The following is a 21173-nucleotide window of genomic DNA, read 5'->3' on the forward strand; positions in this document are numbered from 1 at the left end:
AGCAGGCTGGTTGAGGCTGCACTGAAGCAGGCTGGTTGAGGCTGCACTGAAGCAGGTTGGTTGAGGCTGACTGGGCCCACATAAAGGAATCCCTACTTGGCAGACCCATGGCAACAACGTGGCTGTGGTCCAAGTCTGTTGACAAAAGGCTGAATAGGTCTTCTTTCTCTCCCCGGGAAGAGAAGAGGTGTCCCTCCCCTCCCCCCGCCCCAACAACACACTCACAGACACAGACACACACGGAAATGTCAGTTCTATATAGGATACATCATCACATGTTCGAGCTGGTTTTGCTAGTTAGTTTATGTACATTTCAATCAAGCAGCTGTGCGTAAATTGTGCAGTAGACCAAAACGTTGTGTGCACGGCGCACGCGCAAAGCATGGCATGATAATGTGTTTAGCTTGCAGGTGTGGTCAGCTGCAAGGAATAAAAAAGTTAAGCATCCCTCCCTGTGGAAAAACATCCGTGTGTGTGTGTGTGTGTGTGTGTGTGTGTGTGTGTGTGTGTGTGTGTGTGTGTGTGTGTGTGTGTGTGTGTGTGTGTCTGTGCGTGCATGCGTGTGTGCATTTGTGAGCAGTGCTCCTGGAACAGGAGCAAAGCTCCAACATATAGCTGGCTTTGTCCAGTCAAAACACAAAAAAACTAAAGAAAACGTGTTAAAAAATGCCCAGGGCTTAAGTTAACTGAAGCATGGCCATCTGGTCTAGATGGCCTACATCTTGGCATAAACCGCTCAAAGTTTGTTGTACACCCAGCGTCTCATTGGCCAAGCTTTGCAGGACGCACTGTGATTGAGGGGATGCTTGAGGAAATTGACACATAAATAGCACCGCTCACTTCACACTAGGTGTGATTTCTTTACAAAGTATCAATGTCCGATTGATATTGTCTTTTATACAAGTTGGCTAAAGTTCAGTATTCAAAATGTACAAAAGTATACTTAAAGTATCGAAAGTAAAGGTAGGCTACTCATTATGCAGAAGGTCCCATTTCCCAATTATAAAAGTGTATTCAATTGTATGAACATCCTTTGAAAATAGCAGATTTAGAAGCGTTGTGAGCTTGTAGATCTGCTATTTTCAAATTGCCAAAGTACAGTGGTTTTGTAATAATAATCAAAGTCTAACGTTTTCAAATAAGGTGGCACAGGCGGTAGCGCTGTCGCCTCACAGCTAAAAAGTCCTGGGTTCGACTCCCGCTGGGGGCGTGTTCTCTCCTCCGCGTCATCAGTGCCCATACCCTAGATGGGATTGGCGAAAGGGCCTTCTGTGTGGCGTTTGCATGTTCTCCATGTGTCCTGGTCTCTAGCTATAATGATAGTGGAGTAAAAGTACAATGTAAATGGAGTAGAAGTAAGATTATTGAAAATTGGAAGTAGCTACTCCAGTAAAGTAAAAATACCCCACAATTGGGATAGGCAAAATCTCTATATTCCGAGGTCCCATTGTTTTGAGGTCCCATGTAGTCCGCTTAGGGTTAAGGTTAGGTTTAGGGTTAGGGTTTGGGTTTAGGCTTAATTAGCATTAACCAGGTTAGTACTGAGTAAATGAATGCCTGTCATTCAATGGGCCTACATAACATTGAATGACAGACATTCATTTACGTAGGCTACTATACTTAAAGGTACATTCTTCAATCAATCAATCAATCAATCAATCAATCAATCAATCAATCAATCAATCAATAAATAAAGAAATAAATAAATAAATGTAGGCTACTTAATTAGTTACTTTTCATCACTGCTGCCCACCCCGTACCACCAGAGTCCCAGTCCCAGACTGCCCTGCACGTCACTGTCCCTCAAAGTTTTTGTTCCGCCTCATCATGTTTGCAGCATGTTTAGCAGCTCCTGTCCTGACTGAGCTTGCAGAGAGAGAGAGAGAGAGAGAGAGAGAGAGAGAGGGAGAGGGAGAGAGAGAGAGAGAGAGAGAGAGAGAGAGAGAGAGAGAGAGAGAGAGAGGAGAGAGAGAGAGAGAGAGAGAGAGAGAGAGGGAGGGAGGGAGAGAGGGCGTGTTTTCACTTGTTGGATCGTGTCAACTCCAACTTCAGCCAGCCAAAGGAAAGGTAGCCAGTCAGCCAGTATACAACAACTCACTGCTGGATAAACTTAACTTTATGAATGTATGCTTCACAAACACAACTTTCATACATAGATGTGTCTCCAAGCGCCGTGACGCACGAATAAGGTAGGCCTGTTATGAATTTCTTCTGAATTTGAATTATTTTAGAGAGACAGAGAGTGAAGAGAGAGAAAAGTAACAGGTGTCCTGTCTCTCGCCGTGTGTGTGTGCGCGCGCGAGCGTGCGTGCGCTGCAGTTGACAAGTGTCCTATTTACCAAAGGAGGTAGGCCTACTGTAAGTAGGGAATCTATAGACACCTGTGGACTGAAGTTAAACAACAGCGGGTTGCCGTATTTAATAAAACAATCCTCTTCTTGTCTTGTGGTGCAAGTGTTGGGTTTGTAACTGTTTGTGAAAGCTGTGTGTGTTGCTTAGATCCTGTTTGCCAAACACGCCTCATTAACACTAACAACCGCTTGTTGAGACAGATATTTTGGGCGCATGCGCTGATCGCTCAGCTGTAAGTCTCAAGTCTGCACTTTTTGAATGGGATGGATGATGGACACGCGTGATTCAAAATAACGGCGCAGTTCGGCCAGTGGAGACGCCTCACGCGATGGACACACACACACACACACACACACACACACACACACACACACACACACACACACACACACACACACACACACACACACACACACACACACACACACACACACACACACACTGATTGATTGATTGATTGATTGATTGATTGATTGATTGAAGTATTAGAAGTTTGCATAGGAAAAGGTCATACTCATGACAGTAGGTCGGTCTACAGTTCAGTGGTACAAGGTCAACTAAAAGAAGACTTGTTTCCATTGAGATCCTTTAACTCACGGTTTTAAAGGAAGTTAGGGATTTACACTCCTTTAAGGCCTTCGGTAGTATAGTGAACGAATTTGACCCTTTTGTTTGAGACGAATCTGGGTTGAACATGGTCTGTGGCGCTGCCGCTGCCTCTGGTGTTGTCGACATCCTTGACGTTTTGGAAGTATTTTGTCAGGTACATGGGTATCTGTACACCAGGCCCATTGCAAGATGCTGTGCTCTGTCATCTACTGTGAGCCACCCCACGCTTGACTGGTGAATAGCGGTGAGGTCAGTCAGAGAAGGAAGGTTAAGCAGGACCCCAATTAGTTTGTTTTGGGCTGTTTGGAGCCTTTTTTCCAGGGCCTTTGGTGTGTTTCGATATACGTGGACTCCATAGTCATCGAGGGGCTGAATGATTGCACCCGCTATAGAGTCTTCTGTGTACAGTACAGTCGAATGCAAATGTGGGATTGAAGGAATATTTTATTGACAAATTAGAGATGTAGGAACAACATGGTTATTAGAGGCTTTGATGGATGGAAGACAGTGCAATTTTATAATGATAATAATATTAATAATAATATACTTTTATACAGTAGTAGGTTATATTGTGAAATAGAACACGTTGGCCTGGCTAAGCGCAACGTGGGTTGTGAGCTTGTAGATGGGCTATTTTTTAAATATGAAAACATTGAATTGACCTCTGGTAACATACATAATGTGCAAAGAAATAAATAAATTACACGCTTCCTATTTAATGCTATATGAAATAGCTGGCTCATACAGTAGCCTACATTGAATTGAGCAACTTTAACTAAATACTATTGATAACTAGTTAAGATCTTTGGTGGCAAAACTGGCAATGTGATTGTTTTTGTTGTTGTTTTAACTCAAAACCAGTTTGTTCTGTACATTTAGAGAATACAGCAATACTTTTCTCAGAAGTATCTTCAGGCCTGTCAAATAAAAAAAACATAACTAAATGTAATGGACATTTAAAAAGCATGTATTGTATAAGAAATAACATAGTTTTCCTCTGCACATAGTTTTCCTCTGCACACACGCATGCAAGCACGGACGCGCACAAGCACGCACATACACACAACACACACAAAGACGCACGGTCGCGTGCACGCACGTGCGCACACACGCATGCACGCACTCCAACCACAACAGCTTCCTCTTTTAGCATAGACTGTATGCCCTGATTTACCCACACTAAGCTATCCAGTAAATGTAAAGTTATTGAATGTATTATTCTTGTCTTATTATATTAACACCAGATATTCATTACAGATCCACAAGCTCGAAACGTGACTCGAAGATTTGTTTTTGGGCTTTTATGCCTTTATTGATAGGACAGTAGACTGACAGGAAATGGGGGGAGAGATGGGGAGTGACATGCGGCAAAGGTCGTCCGGATCGGGAATCGAACCGGCGCCGCCGCCAGGCATCCAAGGCATCCATGCCTAAGTGGTATCCGCCTCTTAGGCTTGTAGATCTGCTACTTTTGCTACTTTTTGAACTTGAATCCTGAAAAGTACAACAGTTTTTACTTTTTGGACATGAGGTTTCCACCTGACAGAGATGATTTACAGGAGTAGATGAAACCAGAACAGAATATCTCAATATGTGTCTTGATTAAGCAAGTGTAAAATGTGCAGCCATTAAGTAATTACAGACAGTAATACACAAAACGCAACAAGGGTGCAGTATGTACAAATAGGAACCGCGTTTTTCTTCTTCTGCTTGTTATTCCTGTGTGTGTGTATGTGTGTGTGCCTGTATTACTATACTTTTAGAGCACCATTCACAGACATTCAGAGTCACAAAGTGCTTCACAACAATAAACATAAACTTATAGATGTCAATAATAAAATAAGACAAAGATAATCGGGCATTTAACCAATCAACCGGTGAAATTCAGGAAATCAATGCAATGATATGTTGCAAAACACAAAAGCTGTAATCATAAAGGATGTACATTGAATTTTTGCGTTCGAAATAGCAGATGTATTACAAGCTCACAGCGCGTCACTTAGTGCTATTTTTGGAACTTTAGAAGGCATTTGAAGAATTGGCCTCAGGTATTAATGAGTTAAAGATGTCCACAGAGGTCACAGTTTTTAGGTGCCAAGTAGACGTTGTGAGGACAGTTTTCCTGGCCCTCACAAGAGAGGTTGTTTTGTGGTTAAAATTAGTTTTTTTTAGAATTAGGTTAACAACCAAAGGTTGGGGGATTAGGATTAGGCATGTAAAGGCTACTGTAGGTTTAGGGGTTTGGACTAGAGTTGTGGACTGATCTATACTTTGTTGCACGCCTGGCTCGCACACTGAAAACAGCAAGACAGTGTGAGCTTATAGATTGGCTGTTTTTGTTGTGCAACACTGTTGCACAACTAAGTATAATTCAGGCTATAGAGTTAAAAATGGCAAAATAATGGTAAAAAAAAGGCATGCATAAAATTGCTGTTGTAAAATGTTGATGTCGATACAAGTATAATAATACATTTTGTGTGTGTGTGTGTGTGTGTGTGTGTGTGTGTGTGTGTGTGTGTGTGTGTGTGTGTGTGTGTGTGTGTGCATGCGTGACCGTGTGCGTGCGTGCATGCGAGTGTGTGTGAAGAGACATTCATTACCAAGGTGCTTAAGTACCAACATCTTAAGGATGCTATTATACAGCTTGGTTACACATGTAAACTGCTTGTGTTCATATTTTGAAAGCCTCTGTAATATCCATAAATCAGTTGTGAGAGGCATGCAGGTTGCAGGAATGCCCAGCAAGCCAAGAGTTGCTAAGGCATTGGCTTTTTAAAATTCTGTTCAGTGTCTGTGATAATTGGCTGTCACCACATATGGAGGAGACAGTGCTTCCTGTATCCGTGATCTGTATCCTCCTGATCCACTTGTTGTTTAGTTTCCCAAGTTTGTGCATCCATCTACTATTGTTTGTGTTCAAGAATTTCTTAAATGTGAATTAGTCTTGCGTAGCCAGACAACTATTCCACAATTTCCGAATGTTATATAGAGACTGGAACTACACCTCCCGAAATCTGCAGTAACGGAAGCTGGCATTTCCGTTCAACGAAGAATATTTTTAAATATCTTTACATTTATTTATTTTTATTTCCATTTCCAAGCAGCAAGCTATATATGCTTAGAAATTTTAGATTTACATTAAGATAAATTTGTGCGACTGTAAAGAGGAAACGTAAGTGGGGAGGAGGCTTAATATCCGCTTTATACTTTACTCATCAACAGAGCTTCCGTGTCTCAGACTGTATAACCGGAGGCATTTGAAAATTGGGGGACGCAACAGTCTGGCCACGCGAGTTATCGAAAAAACACGGCCTGCTCACGTATTAGGAGGGTAGTATGAGTCACCAGAAAAAATAATGGGTGTTTTTAATGAATCTATCATGGTTAAAATGGAGTTTGAAGTTACAATGGGTGTGTGTGGGGAGAGGCCCTGGGCCTGGAGGTCCTGGTAACATTTACATCAAATATTGAAATATTGAATCAAATATATTATAATATAATATTAAAGCAAATAAAAAACTGTTCAGGGTGTTCATAAAAGCCTGATTAGACGAAAAATTACCAAAAGGTTTTGGGAAAGTGAAATATCCCTTTAAATGTATGTGTGTGTGTGTGTGTGTGTGTGTGTGTGTGTGTGTGTGTGTCTCAGGGTATGGAGGGAGAGGGGGAGGATGTGCTGGACCTGAACCACCTGACGGAGGAGGAGCAGGCCTCCATCTTGGCGGTGTTGACGCGCGACGCAGAGCTCCAGCAGCGCGACAAGGGCCGCGTCAGGTCAGAGGTCAACCTTTATCCCCCCCGCCCCACCCCCCCCGAGTGGCCCTGATCCATTCAGCAATGCTAATCAACAACATCCACACAGACTACATAACACACGCCATGCTAATACGGGTTACCGTCATGTGGTCTGAGGAAATAATATGAACATTCCATACGTCTGGTGTTTAGCAAAAATAATAATGAATGGACCATTATTGTGTGTGTGTATGTGTGTGTGTTTGCGTGTGTGCAGGGTTGGATTTACTGGGGGGTGAGGCTGGTCATTATTTTTTATGGCCGTTGGGGATGTATCCATATCTTTTGGTCAGACTGAATTAAATACATGTATTACACAAATAACAGCATAATGTTGTCAACCAATCATCAAGGACAATGATACACAACACAGACACAGAGACACAGCATTGTTATCTGTAAAATGAGATGTTGAGAGATGCAGGTGTGTTAATTGCGACCAATGGTCGCAGTTTACCATGAGAAACGTCACAGCTTGTCCGTGCCCATAAAAATCTGTCATCATGATGTCATCATGCTCTGATGTCACTGTGATGTCAGGGGAACCACTCTACAAGAATGGGTTTGCCGCTCTGACATCACGCTTCACTGTGATCTCACACTAACAGAATCCCTTTTATGCCCATTATATATGGATTTCCCTGATGTCATCAATATTAATGATGTCCTGTTATGCCAGGGGGAACAAATCCCTTTTATGCCCATATATGGAGATATGGAGAATCCCTGTGAGGCCAGGGGATACAAATCCCTTTCATGCCCATATATGGAGATAGTAATATATTGTGTCATGTGGTCTATGACGTCAAACATCTATGATGTCAGACGTCATTCATCTCCATAATTGGGAAAAAATTGCCAGCGCTTGCCCAGCAGTCTGCTGTCACCCAGGCGGATGCGTGCGGGGGGGGGGGGGGGGGCTTCTACAAGTCTCTGCCAGCTAGGGAACCATTGTTTTATAATCCGCCTATGGTCCGATCTGATATGTTGTTTCCTTAACCCTAACCCTTAAGAGCTGACTAAATAGAAATACTATTATTACTGTCTTTCTAATCCCATATTACAGTATAGATCAGACACCATGGCATGGCTGGTTTAATCACACCTGTCTCACACTGGGCACCTCTCTGTCACAGCAGGTCTCTGCTTGTACACAGTGTACACAGGTTCTCCATGTCATGGGTGTGGTTCTGCTCTGGCTGTTGGCCTGTGTTACATGTCATTCATTGTCTCTTTGGCCTATTTCTCCTTGTCTCTAGCATTGAAGTGATCACAGTATACAGTGCATGTGCTAAAACCGCCTTGCTTCCATATAGGCTAAGAGTAAGACAGTATGAGGGCTATTATTGCTATCCATTTGTCAGCTTCAGTTTCATAGTGTTCCAATTCCTATCTTTTCTGCCCATTTCTTTGTGTCATCACTTCTGATTGTCTCCGCCAGGACGACGGAGTGGCTGAGACTATGTTTTGCACCCTGTCCGTCTGTCTGTCCGTCTGTCCGTCCGTCCATCCGTGCGTGCGTCTAATCTCCGGCACTGTTGGCCCGATCGACATGAAACTGTGCACTGTGCACTCCCTGGATGCCAGAGCAGGACTTCTCACTCAGATTCCTCACATCGTCCTGTTATAGCAACACCAGGAGTCAGATTCTTTACTCCTACAGATTTTGTCTAAACATCACACAAACTTGTATGTTATTATTATCTCTATAGTCATGTGATCAACACGGATCTGTCCAATTTTACATATGCCATCCTAATTGGCTAAGACTGGCATCTAAAGTTTGCAGGAGTGGTTGTTTTGAACAAAATGCCTCAAATCATGAAGGCAGCATCCGATTGCCGTGAAACTTTGCACACACGACCACGTTCCCATTAAGATGAGGAGAAATGCCACCCAAATGCAACGCTCTCAGAGTTATGGGGGGGCCAGTGGCCTAATGCATAACAAACAGGGGGTCCTTGAAATGAAAAAGAGTTTTTATAGCAACCATTACTATGAGAATACAGAGCTATTTAACACGTATTTAACCCATTAAAACCGAGTAAGCAACTGTGTCACTTTGGATTTTAGCGTTGGCTATTCGAAAATAACAGATGTACAAGCTCACAGCGCGTCACTTCGAGCCGCGCTGCGAGCTTGTACATCTGCTGTTTTTAACATATTTGAGAAATGTTGAAAGAACGACTAGTTTAGAAGGCATTTGTAGAATTGGCCTCAGGTCTTGGTGGGGTGACAAAACATTTTTTCACTTACTGCACCTTTAAACGTGTGTGTGTGTGCATGTGTGTTTGTGCCTGTGTGAGTGTGTGCCTGTGTGTGCGTGCCTGTGCGTGTGTGTGTGTGCATGTGTGTGTGTGTGTGTGCGCGTGTGTGTGGTGTGTGCCTGTGTGTGCGTGCACCCATGCAGTGAGCTGCAGGAGAGGGAGAAGGACCCGATGCGTCTGCGCTCCCAGTCGGGGGCGTGGTTCAGTGAGGAGCGCAGCAAGCGCCACCGCAGGCAGGCTGTGGACCTGGTGCAGGCCTCCATACGCCGTCGCAGCACCAGGACCAAGGGCAAAGGTCAGTTTAGACACTGAGACCAAGATATGGCCACTACTGTATGCAGGCACATCTTGGTCACTAGTGTTTTTTTTGTTTTCTTAGGGTGTTATTTGGATAGCATGTTGTTTAGGCAGATGCTACTGCTAGGGTATTGCTGGTGTCCTAGTTTCTTTGAGGCACTAGACCAGGAGTCTTCAACGTTTTTCAGCATTTTTTTCATGTTTTTTCTCTCAGCTCAGGACTATAGCTGAGAGAGCAGGGACCCTCACTACATACTGTATACAATATTATTGTGTTGCAGATTAAACCTTTTTCATAGAGTACATATATAGTTGGATTCATGCTAATGTGTATTTTCAGACAGTTAACCTTTTAAACCCTCACTATTTAGTCAACTTGACCGTTGGCTCTGTACTTGGTCTGCTCTTTTTCCTCTACACCAACTCTCGGAAAATAGCCGATCTACAAGCTCACAACGCCTGGGTGGGGTATTGGAAGGGAGGGATGCACTCACACTCGGTTGTTGTCATAGTGATCATCCAGTTTTAGGCTGTTGCCTAGGTAACCATACAAGAACGTGGTCCTGAGTTCCGTTTCACAAATCACAGTGACTTATGCCTAACAACATTTTTTTTGTTACAATTTACAATTTAGGCGTTCAGCAGGCGCTCTTAATCCAGAGCAATTTACAATAGGCAAGATTTGCTTTAAAGACCTAGTGAAATGGCTTTTTTGGGCATTTTATTTTCAGTCTGAAACGCAAGCCTGTCTGTTTCTGAACCAATCAGAAGGGACCAGCCCTTCAGGCAATGGGACGGCTCACGTGTGCCCAATGTTTGTTTGTAGCTTCCATTAGCCTGCAAACGGCTGGCAGAGGGACACGGCCAGTGGCGTGCCTCCTTTTTCCATACCGCTCTACCTAGCCCCCACCCCCGCTAGCCCCCACCCCCGCCTCCCCGCTCTCCCTCCTCTGTCCCACCGTCCCAGTCCACAGCGCACACGTGTGAGTTTTACATTATAGACATGCAATTGATCACAGCACAATAGAAAATAACAAATGTGTGCTGTAATAGCAATAAAATGACAACATGGCTATTTTATAGCGTCATTCCCACCGGGTAAAAATAGCGTTTTAAAAACAAATTCTCAACTAAAGAGGGTGATGGCATCATGCAGTGCGCATCGCGGCCGAAATTGATTAGCTTATGACTTTAGTGTTTTATAATAGACTAATAATCAAAATCTAACTAGTAAATAAAGCGTCATGTTGTCAACAGCAGGACAACAGGACGGCAGTTGTTGTTAATTATCGATATAGTTATCTTTATCGCCGCTTAATTATGTTCTATTTGTTATTGTTTTCACAGAGAAGCGCCTCTCTTTCCCCTTGTTAGTGAGCGCCGTGTTTTGCTTCATTTCATTTTGTTCCGAGTGCAAAATGCGTCGCATCGCGGCCGAAATTGATTATGACAGAAGTGTTTTGTCATAATAATAATCAAAATCTAAAAAGTAGTCTAACTATAGTAAATAAAGCATCATGTTGTCAGCAGCAGGACTTTTTCTTCGTTCCATTTCCTTCTGAGTGAGGTCTTGGACAGAGAGGGAGAATGGGGAGGCGGGGGTTAGGGGGGTTAGCGGGGGTGGGGGCTAGGTGGAGCGGTATGGGAAAAGGAGGCAAGCCGGCCAGTGGGCCAGTTGTACAGAATGTTTGTTACGAAGTTGCTTATTATTCCAACCTATAATGTTTACAGATACATATTTTATTGTGCTCATTAAGTTTACAAAGGGTAATACATAGTTTGGACGTCATCTTGAATGAGATTCAAAATGGAGTAGCTCTGTAGCTCTCAGCTGTGTTTGAAGGAATGTGCAGCAATGGGAATCAAACAGGTAAATGTAATCAAGGTTCATTTATATTCAAGAAGACCTGTCTATGTCATCACGCAGCACGTTTCTGTTCACAGGAAATAACTAAGAATGGGCTATTTAGGGACTTTTGATATACAAATACACAAAAATTGTTTATTTAATATTTATTTGGCATCTAGTGTTAGGAATGCCCATATGATTACCACGGATAAGCTCTAAAAGTGTGAAAAACATATTTTTCATTTCACTAGGTCTTTAATCTCTACATATCCCACAGACAAGGACAAGTCTTGCCACGGACGCCCTTGTCCATGTACAGGACACATTGAGGAGCCCTGCACATGACTGTAACTCTACTGTACCAGTGATGTTAATAGGTTTTTAATGTAATGAGTCCCGGGACCCAAGGAGGGTCCTTCGGATGAGTCCCAGGGATATTTTATGGGTCCCACAAAAATTCAACGCGTCATGTCATTTTTGACAAAGTGCAGCATTTAACTTGAATTGGTTATTATATGGTTATTTACATTGTTTATCTTACAAAATACATACAAAAACGAATGAAACAATTAAACTATAATAGTACCTTGAGATGAAGAAGCACTAGGGATGGAGCTCGTTAATTTTTATTGATAATGAGCACCTTATCGATGTTGCTTATCGAGCCGGGCTTTTATCGAGCCCACTATTGAGCTTTTTTCTGTTATTTTGTGGAAAGACATGATGAGACACTAATATATATATATATATATATATATATAATTACAGTACTATTCATGAATTAATAATAATAGCCTACTGTAAAACTATACTATAAACTATAGGCTAACATTTCCATGTCTCTCCTTTTTTTTTTTTTTACACAGTAAATGCATATCTATTTTTTCCATTAAATACATTTGACCAGGGCCTTCAAATACAGTACTTTAACAGACAGAAGGCAAGTCAACCTTTTTATTTTTGGAAAATATTTGAAGAAACTAAATGTGTACCGTCTCTTTAACAGTGTAATTTATAATGCATAGTACGACGGTGTCACGCAACAAAAACATACCCAATCAACAAGCTCAAACCGTGTCTGCTCGCACCGCGTTGTGATCTTGTACATCTGCTATTTTCGGTAGACTCAGAAGTCGCGCTGGCAACGCTACGGATTCATTCGCACGGAGCGATACATTATAACCAAGCCCCCAGAACGGCTTGTAAATATTGAAGCAGCCGCCCTACTGGCCAAAGCTGGAATTTCAGGCGGGGTGAAACATACATGCACGAGCATAAGAGCGCGGCGCTGGGGTCTACAATAGGGTTCAATGGACGTCGACGTCGTTCGTGACGTCATTCGTGACGTTTGGCTCCACTGCGTAGTGGAGCCATTCCCCAGAATGCACCTGGATTAGCTACATGCTAGCACGTAGCCGTTGCTTCAAAACGCCACTGAGCACTTGCATTGAAATGATAGTGGGGGCGGGGCTCGTCCGCTCTCTATTTTATATATACTCTATGATTATAACTCTATGGCAGTGATTTTGAGTGTCCCAAACGGATTATTATCGATGGAATCATTCATATTTTCAAGCACCACGTACTTTGGGTGGAAGAGAACGGGTGTCGCGCTGCTTCAACAGCCCGCGTTGGAGTTGTTTCAACTCGTCTCAGACTAGCTCTGGTCCATAGCGTTAGTGGAGGAGAACTCCACTAACGCTATGGACCAGAGCTAGTCGCAGACGTGCAAAGTTATTGATTGCACTTGGGTCTTATGTGATGCATTATGGACAAGTGCCTGGCTCCGTCTGCATTGTCGAAGTCAGTGTTCCCTCCCGAGCATGATGTAACAACCGTGCTGCACATAGCCCATTGTATTTAGCGCTCCCCTTGTCTTTTCCAAAAGGTAACCAAACTTTTTAGTGTTTCACGCGTTCCACCGTTGTTCCGCGGCACGCATGCACTTCCAAAGCACACAACTATCGATGACACATTGTACCTCCCGGCCCCCGGCCGCTATAGCAGCCCATGACGTGACGCTTACCCGATAACAGGCTCGACAAGCCAAACCCACGTTCGGTGGGGGAACCCTTCTTGGTGTATCACCTAACACGCTGTGCCACTATGGTCAGAGAGCGGCCCGGTGCTACGCTAAAACTAAGGCACCCATTGAATTCTGTGACCAGGCAAGGAGCACACAATAGCGTCGGTGGATTCCAAACACACACTGTCGTTAGTTCTATCGTCTGTTTTAAGACTTTCTACGCGGATTTCATTTGTGTTAACGTAGGGTACAGTAGCATGCCTTCACCCTAGCTCCTTTCGTTCCTGTATTTACCTTTTTTATATTTTTATATTTTATATTGGTAAATACAGTTCCTTGCTTGTAGATTGGCTCTCTCTGATACGCAGCGCTACCACTGTCTGGTCTCGGATGAATACAGCGTCGCTCAGATGTTGTTGAGATGCTTTAAAGATACCCAGAACTGCACTAGGAGAGCGCGGAAACGTGTGCGAAGCGACGCAAATCGGCGATGCCGTTAAGTATCATTAATTTATCTGTGAAAATGTAGTTGCTTTTTCCAAACTGTATCTTGCTTCCTTATTACGTCACATGTCCCGCCTCCCCACGGCGTCTTTTGGCTAGCTGGTAGTGTCAGCCTGTCTCTGATAGATCAGAGGCAGGAACGTAGCCAACCACACCGCGGGGAGGCGGGACATGGAAGCGAGATACAGGTTTGGAAAAAAGCTACTAAATTTTCACAGATAAATTAATGATACTTAACGGCATCGCCGATTTGAGGCGCTTCGCACACGTTTCCGCGCTCTCCTAGTGCAGTTCTGGGTATCTTTAAAGCATCTCAACAACATCTGAGCGACGCTGTATTCATCCGAGACCAGACAGTGGTAGCGCTGCGTATCAGAGAGAGCCAATCTACAAGCAAGGGACTCCTAAATCACCGACGTCAAAATATAAAAAGAGGTGATTTTGGGGTCCTGAGAGGGGCTAGCCTTCACCCATGAACAATGGTGGCGTCTGTGGACTTTTTAAAATATTTTTTTTTTCGCGATGTGGTAAATTATTTTCACGTGGACTCCAATGGAGGCGATGCGTCCGTGGGACCCCAGAACACTGACGTGAATGCGTCTCTAGGCAACGTGAATGCGTCAGAGACGCGGGATGCGCACGTAATGACGTCACTGCTGTACTGTATGTCTGCTAACAGATGTACCTCTGAATGAACTGTTCAACGGACAGACGGAGGAGGCTACTGTCAGAGCGCCCCCTGGTGACAGCCTGGAGTCCAGCAGGCTAGAGGACACAACAGACACGGGGTCAGTGAATGTCCTCACCGTTTATCTCTGACAGTGTAGAAGAGTGTCACATAAAAAGAAGTGAAGATAGCAGATCTACAAGCTCTACAACACGTCACATTGCATGTTGTGAGCTTGTAGAACGGCTATTTTCACTATTTTGATTTGATAAAAAATAAAAATGAAGAGAATAATAAAAAGGAATGGTTTGGGACATAGGGGACATGAGGTTCCACTTGAGCGGCCCTATTTTTTACTTTTCACAAACAGTGATCTGAGCTTGATCTGTAGCTTTTTGTCCTACAATTGCGTATACAGTAGGGCTTGAGTGGTTATGTTAATATTGAGGATTTCTTTACTGCAATCTATATTAGAATTATAGTAGACTTGTGGTGAGATTACAGATATTTGTGCGTGCGTGTCTTCCATTTCCAATCTTCTTATATCGTCTCTGTTGAGTAGAAACCTCATTATGTCCAAAACTGTCAAAAGCATCAAAAGTAGCAGATCTACAAGCTCTTTCAAGCTTGTGGGTGTGATACTTTTGATGCTTTTGTGTAACGCTGTAGAATGATCAGGTAGGGCCGTTAATTTACGAAAAACATAAAAAGTTAAGATATGGTAAGGTCTTTGCCCGGCAACGACGATATCCATCTGGTGTTTCAGGACTCACGAGCGACTCCCACCTGCACCCTCGCCCAGAACTAAAGCCCCCATACCCAAGGTCTGTGCCTTTTATTTGTTGTGTGTGTGTATGTGCGTGCATGCATGTGTGTATGTGTTCACACATGTGGAGGAGTAGTTCATTGTATCAGTGTTTGTCTCTCACTTCCAGCTTCAACAAGATGTGAACGGCAACTCCTCATCCACAGGTATGAAGCTGTCTGTCTGTCTGCCTCCCTCCCCCCTCTCTCTCTTTCTGTTTCAACACGGTGCGTTGTGAGCTTGTAGATCTTTTTGTTTTTATTATGTTCCCCACCAGAATATGGATGGATGCTGGGGTTCAAGTGCATGGTTAAAAGGAGAAAACTCTACTAGGCTGATTTTGTAAGGGCTAGTGAAGCAAAGCAACACAGCTGCAGCTTCTCAAATTAAGAACGGCGTGTGTTAGATTTAGGCGTATACCCACATGGCCTTGGCCTTGGGTGTGCCAGTGTGAAGTGAAGTGGTCAGCCTAATCTAAAACACACCCATTATTAACTAGATTAGCTGCAGCTGGTGGCGTTGCTTAACCAGGTCAGTCTTATTTTAGCCAGCCATATGTTTACCTACATTACTGCTGTGGTCTTCACCTGAAACTGAGTAAACAAATAAACTCATCCCCTTTCAAATCTCATACTTCCTCTCTCACCACCAGAGTGTGTACAGTAAGCACCTCTTTTCTTGTCAAAGGATTTATATAAACTAGTCCTTACCCGTTCAAAGATATGAGCTCCGAAATGATGTGCAGTGTGTGGGTTATGGGGTGTGCACTGTGCACACAGTATATGAGGGATGGAAAGTAACTTTCTGGTGCTTGCATGATAATATGTAGGAGCATCAATGTAAGAAATACCCGTTTCGTTTAAAGGCTACAGAGATACTGTGTACCGATCTACATGACAACATCTGAAAGAGGGCCAGCCAACATTTTTGGCTCAGGGCCCCCCTGTAAAAATAACTTTCATCCATCCATAATCTATACCCCAAAGATACAATACAGTATGTCACGAGGAGAATATCCGTTTCCATCATAGGATAGATCAAAAATAACGTATACTTGGTGTTTAACCACTTAAATACTAGCATCCTTATCCTGGGGGATCATTCACCAAAATCAGACTGTCTACAAGCTTACAGGCTCACGACGCGTTGTGAGCTTGTAGATCTGCTGTTTCTGGTGAAGAGACTTGGTGTACTGTGTAAGTAAGTACAGTGCAACTCAGGTCTGTTTTACTAAGTATAAGTGGTTAAACTGAAGTGATATTGATATCACCCCTGGGGTGCCACACCACCAACTTTGAGAACCACTGATGTACAAGCTCCCAACATAGTCGAGGAGCTTATTAGATCTGCTATCTTCAAGCAGCCAAAGTATAAAATACTGGTTGTGTTTATGGTTTATTTATTCGACATGGAAATCACAATTACAAAATCAGACACAATACATTAACTGTGAAACGATACCAGTCAGAATCTGTTCATGTGAGCACTATTGATTTGATTCTAACCATGATTTGAATGGTCTGTTTCACACATTGCCATGAGTCTCTAGTTTTAGATCCGCAGGCATAGAGGTTCAGAGTGTTGTCCCCTTTACTGTGAAGACGGACTGTCCAAATGAGTCATTGCACATGCATGGGAACAATACAATCACAAACTCCCATATGCATGTTTTCTGTTAATAATCCACAATCTGATAAAGTAACTGCTCTCTAAAGCTGTCAACCAAGTACATTATTTGCCTCTGAGTCCGATGTAGTGAAGTAAAAGTATCGAGTAGAAAATACATCCTGGGGTTTCGCCGTGCTCTAAATCTTCCTCTCTCTCTCTCACCAGAGCGTATAAGCAGAAGTAACGGCCACAGAGGAGAAACAGAGGTGATTATGACACACACACACGCAAGCACGCACACACAATTTCCCTAAGCCCTCAAGCCCTAGCTGCACCTTCACAGACTGGAGTGACGTCAGCCGCTATGGTCTTGAGGGTGAGAGGCTGCCAGGGCGCCACATGGTATAAAAGGAATGGGACAGCACTGTGAAGACGAGTCCTTCATTGCTGACACTTTACATCACGTTTAAAACTCTTCAGCTGGTTGCACACTGCTGGGTTTTTTCGTTGTGAAATGCGTTTTTCAGGGCAAGGAGAGAGAGAGAGAAAGAGAGAGAGACTCAGTGGTCCGAAATTAAATACGAAACGGGCGGCAGTGTGCAAACGTGATTGACATAGCGTGAGGTTGATTTCTTTATTTACGTGCTCCGAAATTCGCTCTGTATTCGTCCGGAAAAACGCAGCAGTGTGCAACGAACATTAAGCACAGTATTTGCAGTCAGTGCCAAAGATTGCGATTCTTGATTATTATTACATTTACGTTATTCTGTTTTAATTTGTCTTTAGATTAGGGATGCTGGCGTAGCAGTCCAGTTACCTATAGGTTTCAATGTAATCTGACAGCGCGTTGTGGGTTTGAGTCCTGATCTGCTGCATGTCACTCCCTATCTCTCTCCCCATTTCCTGTCAGCCTAACTGTCCTATCGATTATTTCTTTAAAGGAAATGGACCGCACATGTGCACCCCCCCAACTTCACACACGCTCACCCCTCCGTGGTGGAAGATAAAAGTACACTAATGTGTTTTTGTCTTTCTTTGGTGCGTGTAGGAAGACTCTGACGGTCATGATGATGCAGACACTGACTCCATCTCCAGTGGTGAGACACATCTGGATCCTACTCCCTTGAAAACAACAAGCTCTGTTGGTAGCCTACACTCCAGTTATATGGTACGCACGCACACGCAGCCTCACAGACACACACACACGCACGCGCACGCACCCTCACACACACACACACACACACACACACACACACACACACACACACACACACACACACACATGCACACATTATACTTGTGAGGACATACTTGTGATTGTATGAGTACCATTTTCTTTCTTTTTTGCTGTGGCAAAAAGATCTGTAAGCTTGTAGATCGGCTATTTTACAGTGCAGGACACCAGTGTGTAATTTACTATAGATTATGCATAGATCTTAGCCCTATTACCCTTAAACTAAGCTCTACTTGCCTGATCCAATCACTGACCACAACCTGAACCTTCTGAACATTCTAATTTTAAACGTAACCCTAAAAAACAAAACAAAAAACAATACAGCAAGGGTCTTCAACAGGGAGTCCAGGACCCCTCGGGGGTCCTCCAAATCTAGAAACATTTTTTCTGCGTTTTTTATATTACCCACTTGAACCCTAAGTGTTCATATTCTGAGAACTTTAGCCAAAAATCTACAAGCTCACAACTCCTCACGCTGCGAGGCGTTGTAAGTTTGTAGATCGGCTATTTTCGGCAAAGAGGTTTGATGTAGAGGGGAAAAAGAGCAGACCAAGTACAGAGTGAAAGGTCAAGTTTATTAAGTATTGACGGTTCAAGTGGTTAAATATCGGAGAACACAAATTGACATGAATCCAAAATACACTGAGGATTATGCTGTCAAATTAAACTATACAGAATCTATGAAAAGGTTGTGGGGGGATCCCTGCTTAATGTCTCTCAACTAAGGGGTCCTTGGCCTGAAAACGTTGAAGACCCCTGCACTACAGTATATTTGCGGGTACATTTGGTCCTCACAAGTATATCAACACACACGCACACGTACCATTGATGTACGATGACTCTGCAAAGGGCTATGATTCAGGATCCAAGTGCCCCTTGGGCATGGTGTGTGTGTGTGTGTGTGCACACGTGTGTGCACAGTAACTGAGTACATTTACTCAAGTACAATTTTGAGGTATTTTTACTTTTACTTCTACACTATATCTCAGTGACAAATATTGTACTTCATACTCCACTACAGTTATTTGAAAACTTAGTTACTTTTTTGATTATTATTACAAAACACGCTAACCACTTCAGCCCTATATACATTTCGGCCATTTGAAAATAGCTGATCTACAAGCTCAGAATGCGTTGCATCCGAGCTTGTAGATCTGCTATTTATCCAAGGGATTTTTATACACTTGAAACTTGTGAAATAATGCATAATGAGTACTTTCTACTTTTGGTACTTTAAGTACATTTTGATACCAATACTTTTGTACTTTTACTCTTGTAAATGTAGAATTCCTGGACTTTTACTTGTACGTCACACCGGAAAAATATTCTACCTTTCAGAGTGGATTCTGCATTGTATTTCAATGGGAATGGCGTGGATTTATGGTTTTGCGCAGCTCTCAGCGTGCCGCGCAGACCTTGCGTTTATGTTTTCCCCCTCTAGCCAATCGGGTAAGTCTAAGGCGTAATGTCCCAAGATTCAGGAAGTGACAAGTGGTTGTAGCTACATTACGTGTGTCATTGGTTATTGGGAGAATACGCTGGCTGCGGAAAACAGTTTTTCAGCCGGCAACAGAAATACAACAGAAATACTCTGTTACTGTAAGTCACACCAAAGTATGGTGTGACCTAACAGAGTATTTCTGTGTTGCAGTATTGATACTTTTACTTAAGTACTTATTTCCACCACTGTGTGCACGCTCGTAGCTCAGCGGAAGCATGATGAGTCTGTTCAGCTCGGGGGAGTTCGGCGCGGTGGAGGTGAGAGGGCGGATCCAGTTCTCATTGCTCCACGACGTCCACAAGGGGGAGCTCCAGATCCGGGTGTTTCGCTGCGATGACCTGGCGCCCGCACACAAGAACCGCTCCGACCCGTGAGTCACTGCACTGCACTGTGTGTTACTGGAGGGCTTAGATGTCCCCACCATAGACTGTAAAAGAATATGGACGGTGTAAAGCCATTGGTTTCTATGCTGCGCAATTGAAGCTTTTTTGGCCGATGTATGGGTATTGTTGTTGTATTGGCCATTGTTTTAATGGTACCAAAGGAATGCTATTGGCTGCCAATGGTCACGTGCAACCGCACGGATACATTGGACAATGTCTTGAGCTTGCCGAAAATAAAGCACACGAAGAAGAATCATCACAAGCCTATGATCACAAGCCCCTCCTACAGCAAACCTTGCTATACAACATAACATCAAATATAACATAAATTGGACCATATTTTCACAAAACGCAAATCATGGTGATTGAAACGAGGCTTTAAACTAGCGACAGGAACCATAAAGTATTTATGTCAATATTTATTAAGGTAAGAAAATCAAATGTGATAGTTTGCGGGAAATTAATGGAATCCTATGGAGAACATGTTGCTTCTGGTGCCAGAACAGTGCAACTAGCAGCCAAGGAACTTTCAGTTCCGTGTTAGCTTCATTTTAAATCGGGACAACTACTGTACACCCCTGGTCCCCACAAGTATAGTGTTACTGTACTGGTGACAGCTTAAGTCCTGAGATCGATTCTACAAATCAGTAGTTCCCAAACATTTTCGTGACAAGGACCCTCAAATTGATATGCATTTGGCCGCGTAGACCCCCCCCATCTGAAAATGTTTTGTGCCAGGGACCCCCATATTTTTTATTTTATTTTTTATTACAATTAAAAAAATAGCAGCTTCTTGTATTATCTGCTATTTTTGAGAACCACTGTTCTAAACCACAAAATAGTTTTCGGATAAACTTGTGGTGTTCTACTGTAAAATAAGCTCAAATCTAGAGCAAAGAGCAGGTCCTCCCTCGTCTCAGGTGTCACGTAGGGAGAAAGAACACGGTCTGTTGACTCAAATGCAATTTTACGATGTTTGTTTTGTCTGCAGGCACATTACAATACAAAAAGTATTTCACTCACATTTGCACCCAAAACCTGATATATACGTTGTGCGAAGTGGAAAAATCTATTACTCGCACAGTGTGCGAGTACAGTTTCAATCCAAATAATTCATTCAAAGTAATTAAAACTTTTTGGTTATCAGAATCCTTCATTATACAGTATATATATGTTTTTTAAATCCCAAATCTGTTGTCATTGTTTTGGAGAGTTACTGTATAATGGCATAATAGCACTGCACGCACCAGAGAAAAAGAGATAGAAAGACAGAGTG

The 21173-nt window shown here is 43.1% G+C and overlaps 1 protein-coding gene across 1 annotated transcript in view; it reads left to right on the forward strand.

Annotated features, from left to right (window-relative positions):
* Nucleotides 1–2066: 2066 nt before the first annotated feature.
* The window catches only part of sytl1 (synaptotagmin-like 1), a gene marked incomplete at its 3' end in the record, with an annotated part of 31511 nt that continues 12404 nt past the window's right edge, over nucleotides 2067–21173 (forward strand). Inside the window, exons 1-10 of the mRNA XM_080735506.1 lie at nucleotides 2067–2189; nucleotides 6611–6735; nucleotides 9167–9318; nucleotides 14379–14487; nucleotides 15036–15044; nucleotides 15133–15190; nucleotides 15302–15338; nucleotides 17005–17045; nucleotides 17828–17947; nucleotides 19718–19884. Of these exons, the coding sequence (XP_080591632.1) occupies nucleotides 6614–6735; nucleotides 9167–9318; nucleotides 14379–14487; nucleotides 15036–15044; nucleotides 15133–15190; nucleotides 15302–15338; nucleotides 17005–17045; nucleotides 17828–17947; nucleotides 19718–19884 (815 nt within the window). The 5' untranslated portion in view covers nucleotides 2067–2189; nucleotides 6611–6613. The remainder of the gene's footprint in view (nucleotides 2190–6610; nucleotides 6736–9166; nucleotides 9319–14378; nucleotides 14488–15035; nucleotides 15045–15132; nucleotides 15191–15301; nucleotides 15339–17004; nucleotides 17046–17827; nucleotides 17948–19717; nucleotides 19885–21173) is intronic.

Source organism: Nannobrachium achirus, assembly GCF_963921795.1.
Source record: "Nannobrachium achirus genome assembly, chromosome: 10".
Taxonomy (NCBI): domain Eukaryota; kingdom Metazoa; phylum Chordata; class Actinopteri; order Myctophiformes; family Myctophidae; genus Nannobrachium; species Nannobrachium achirus.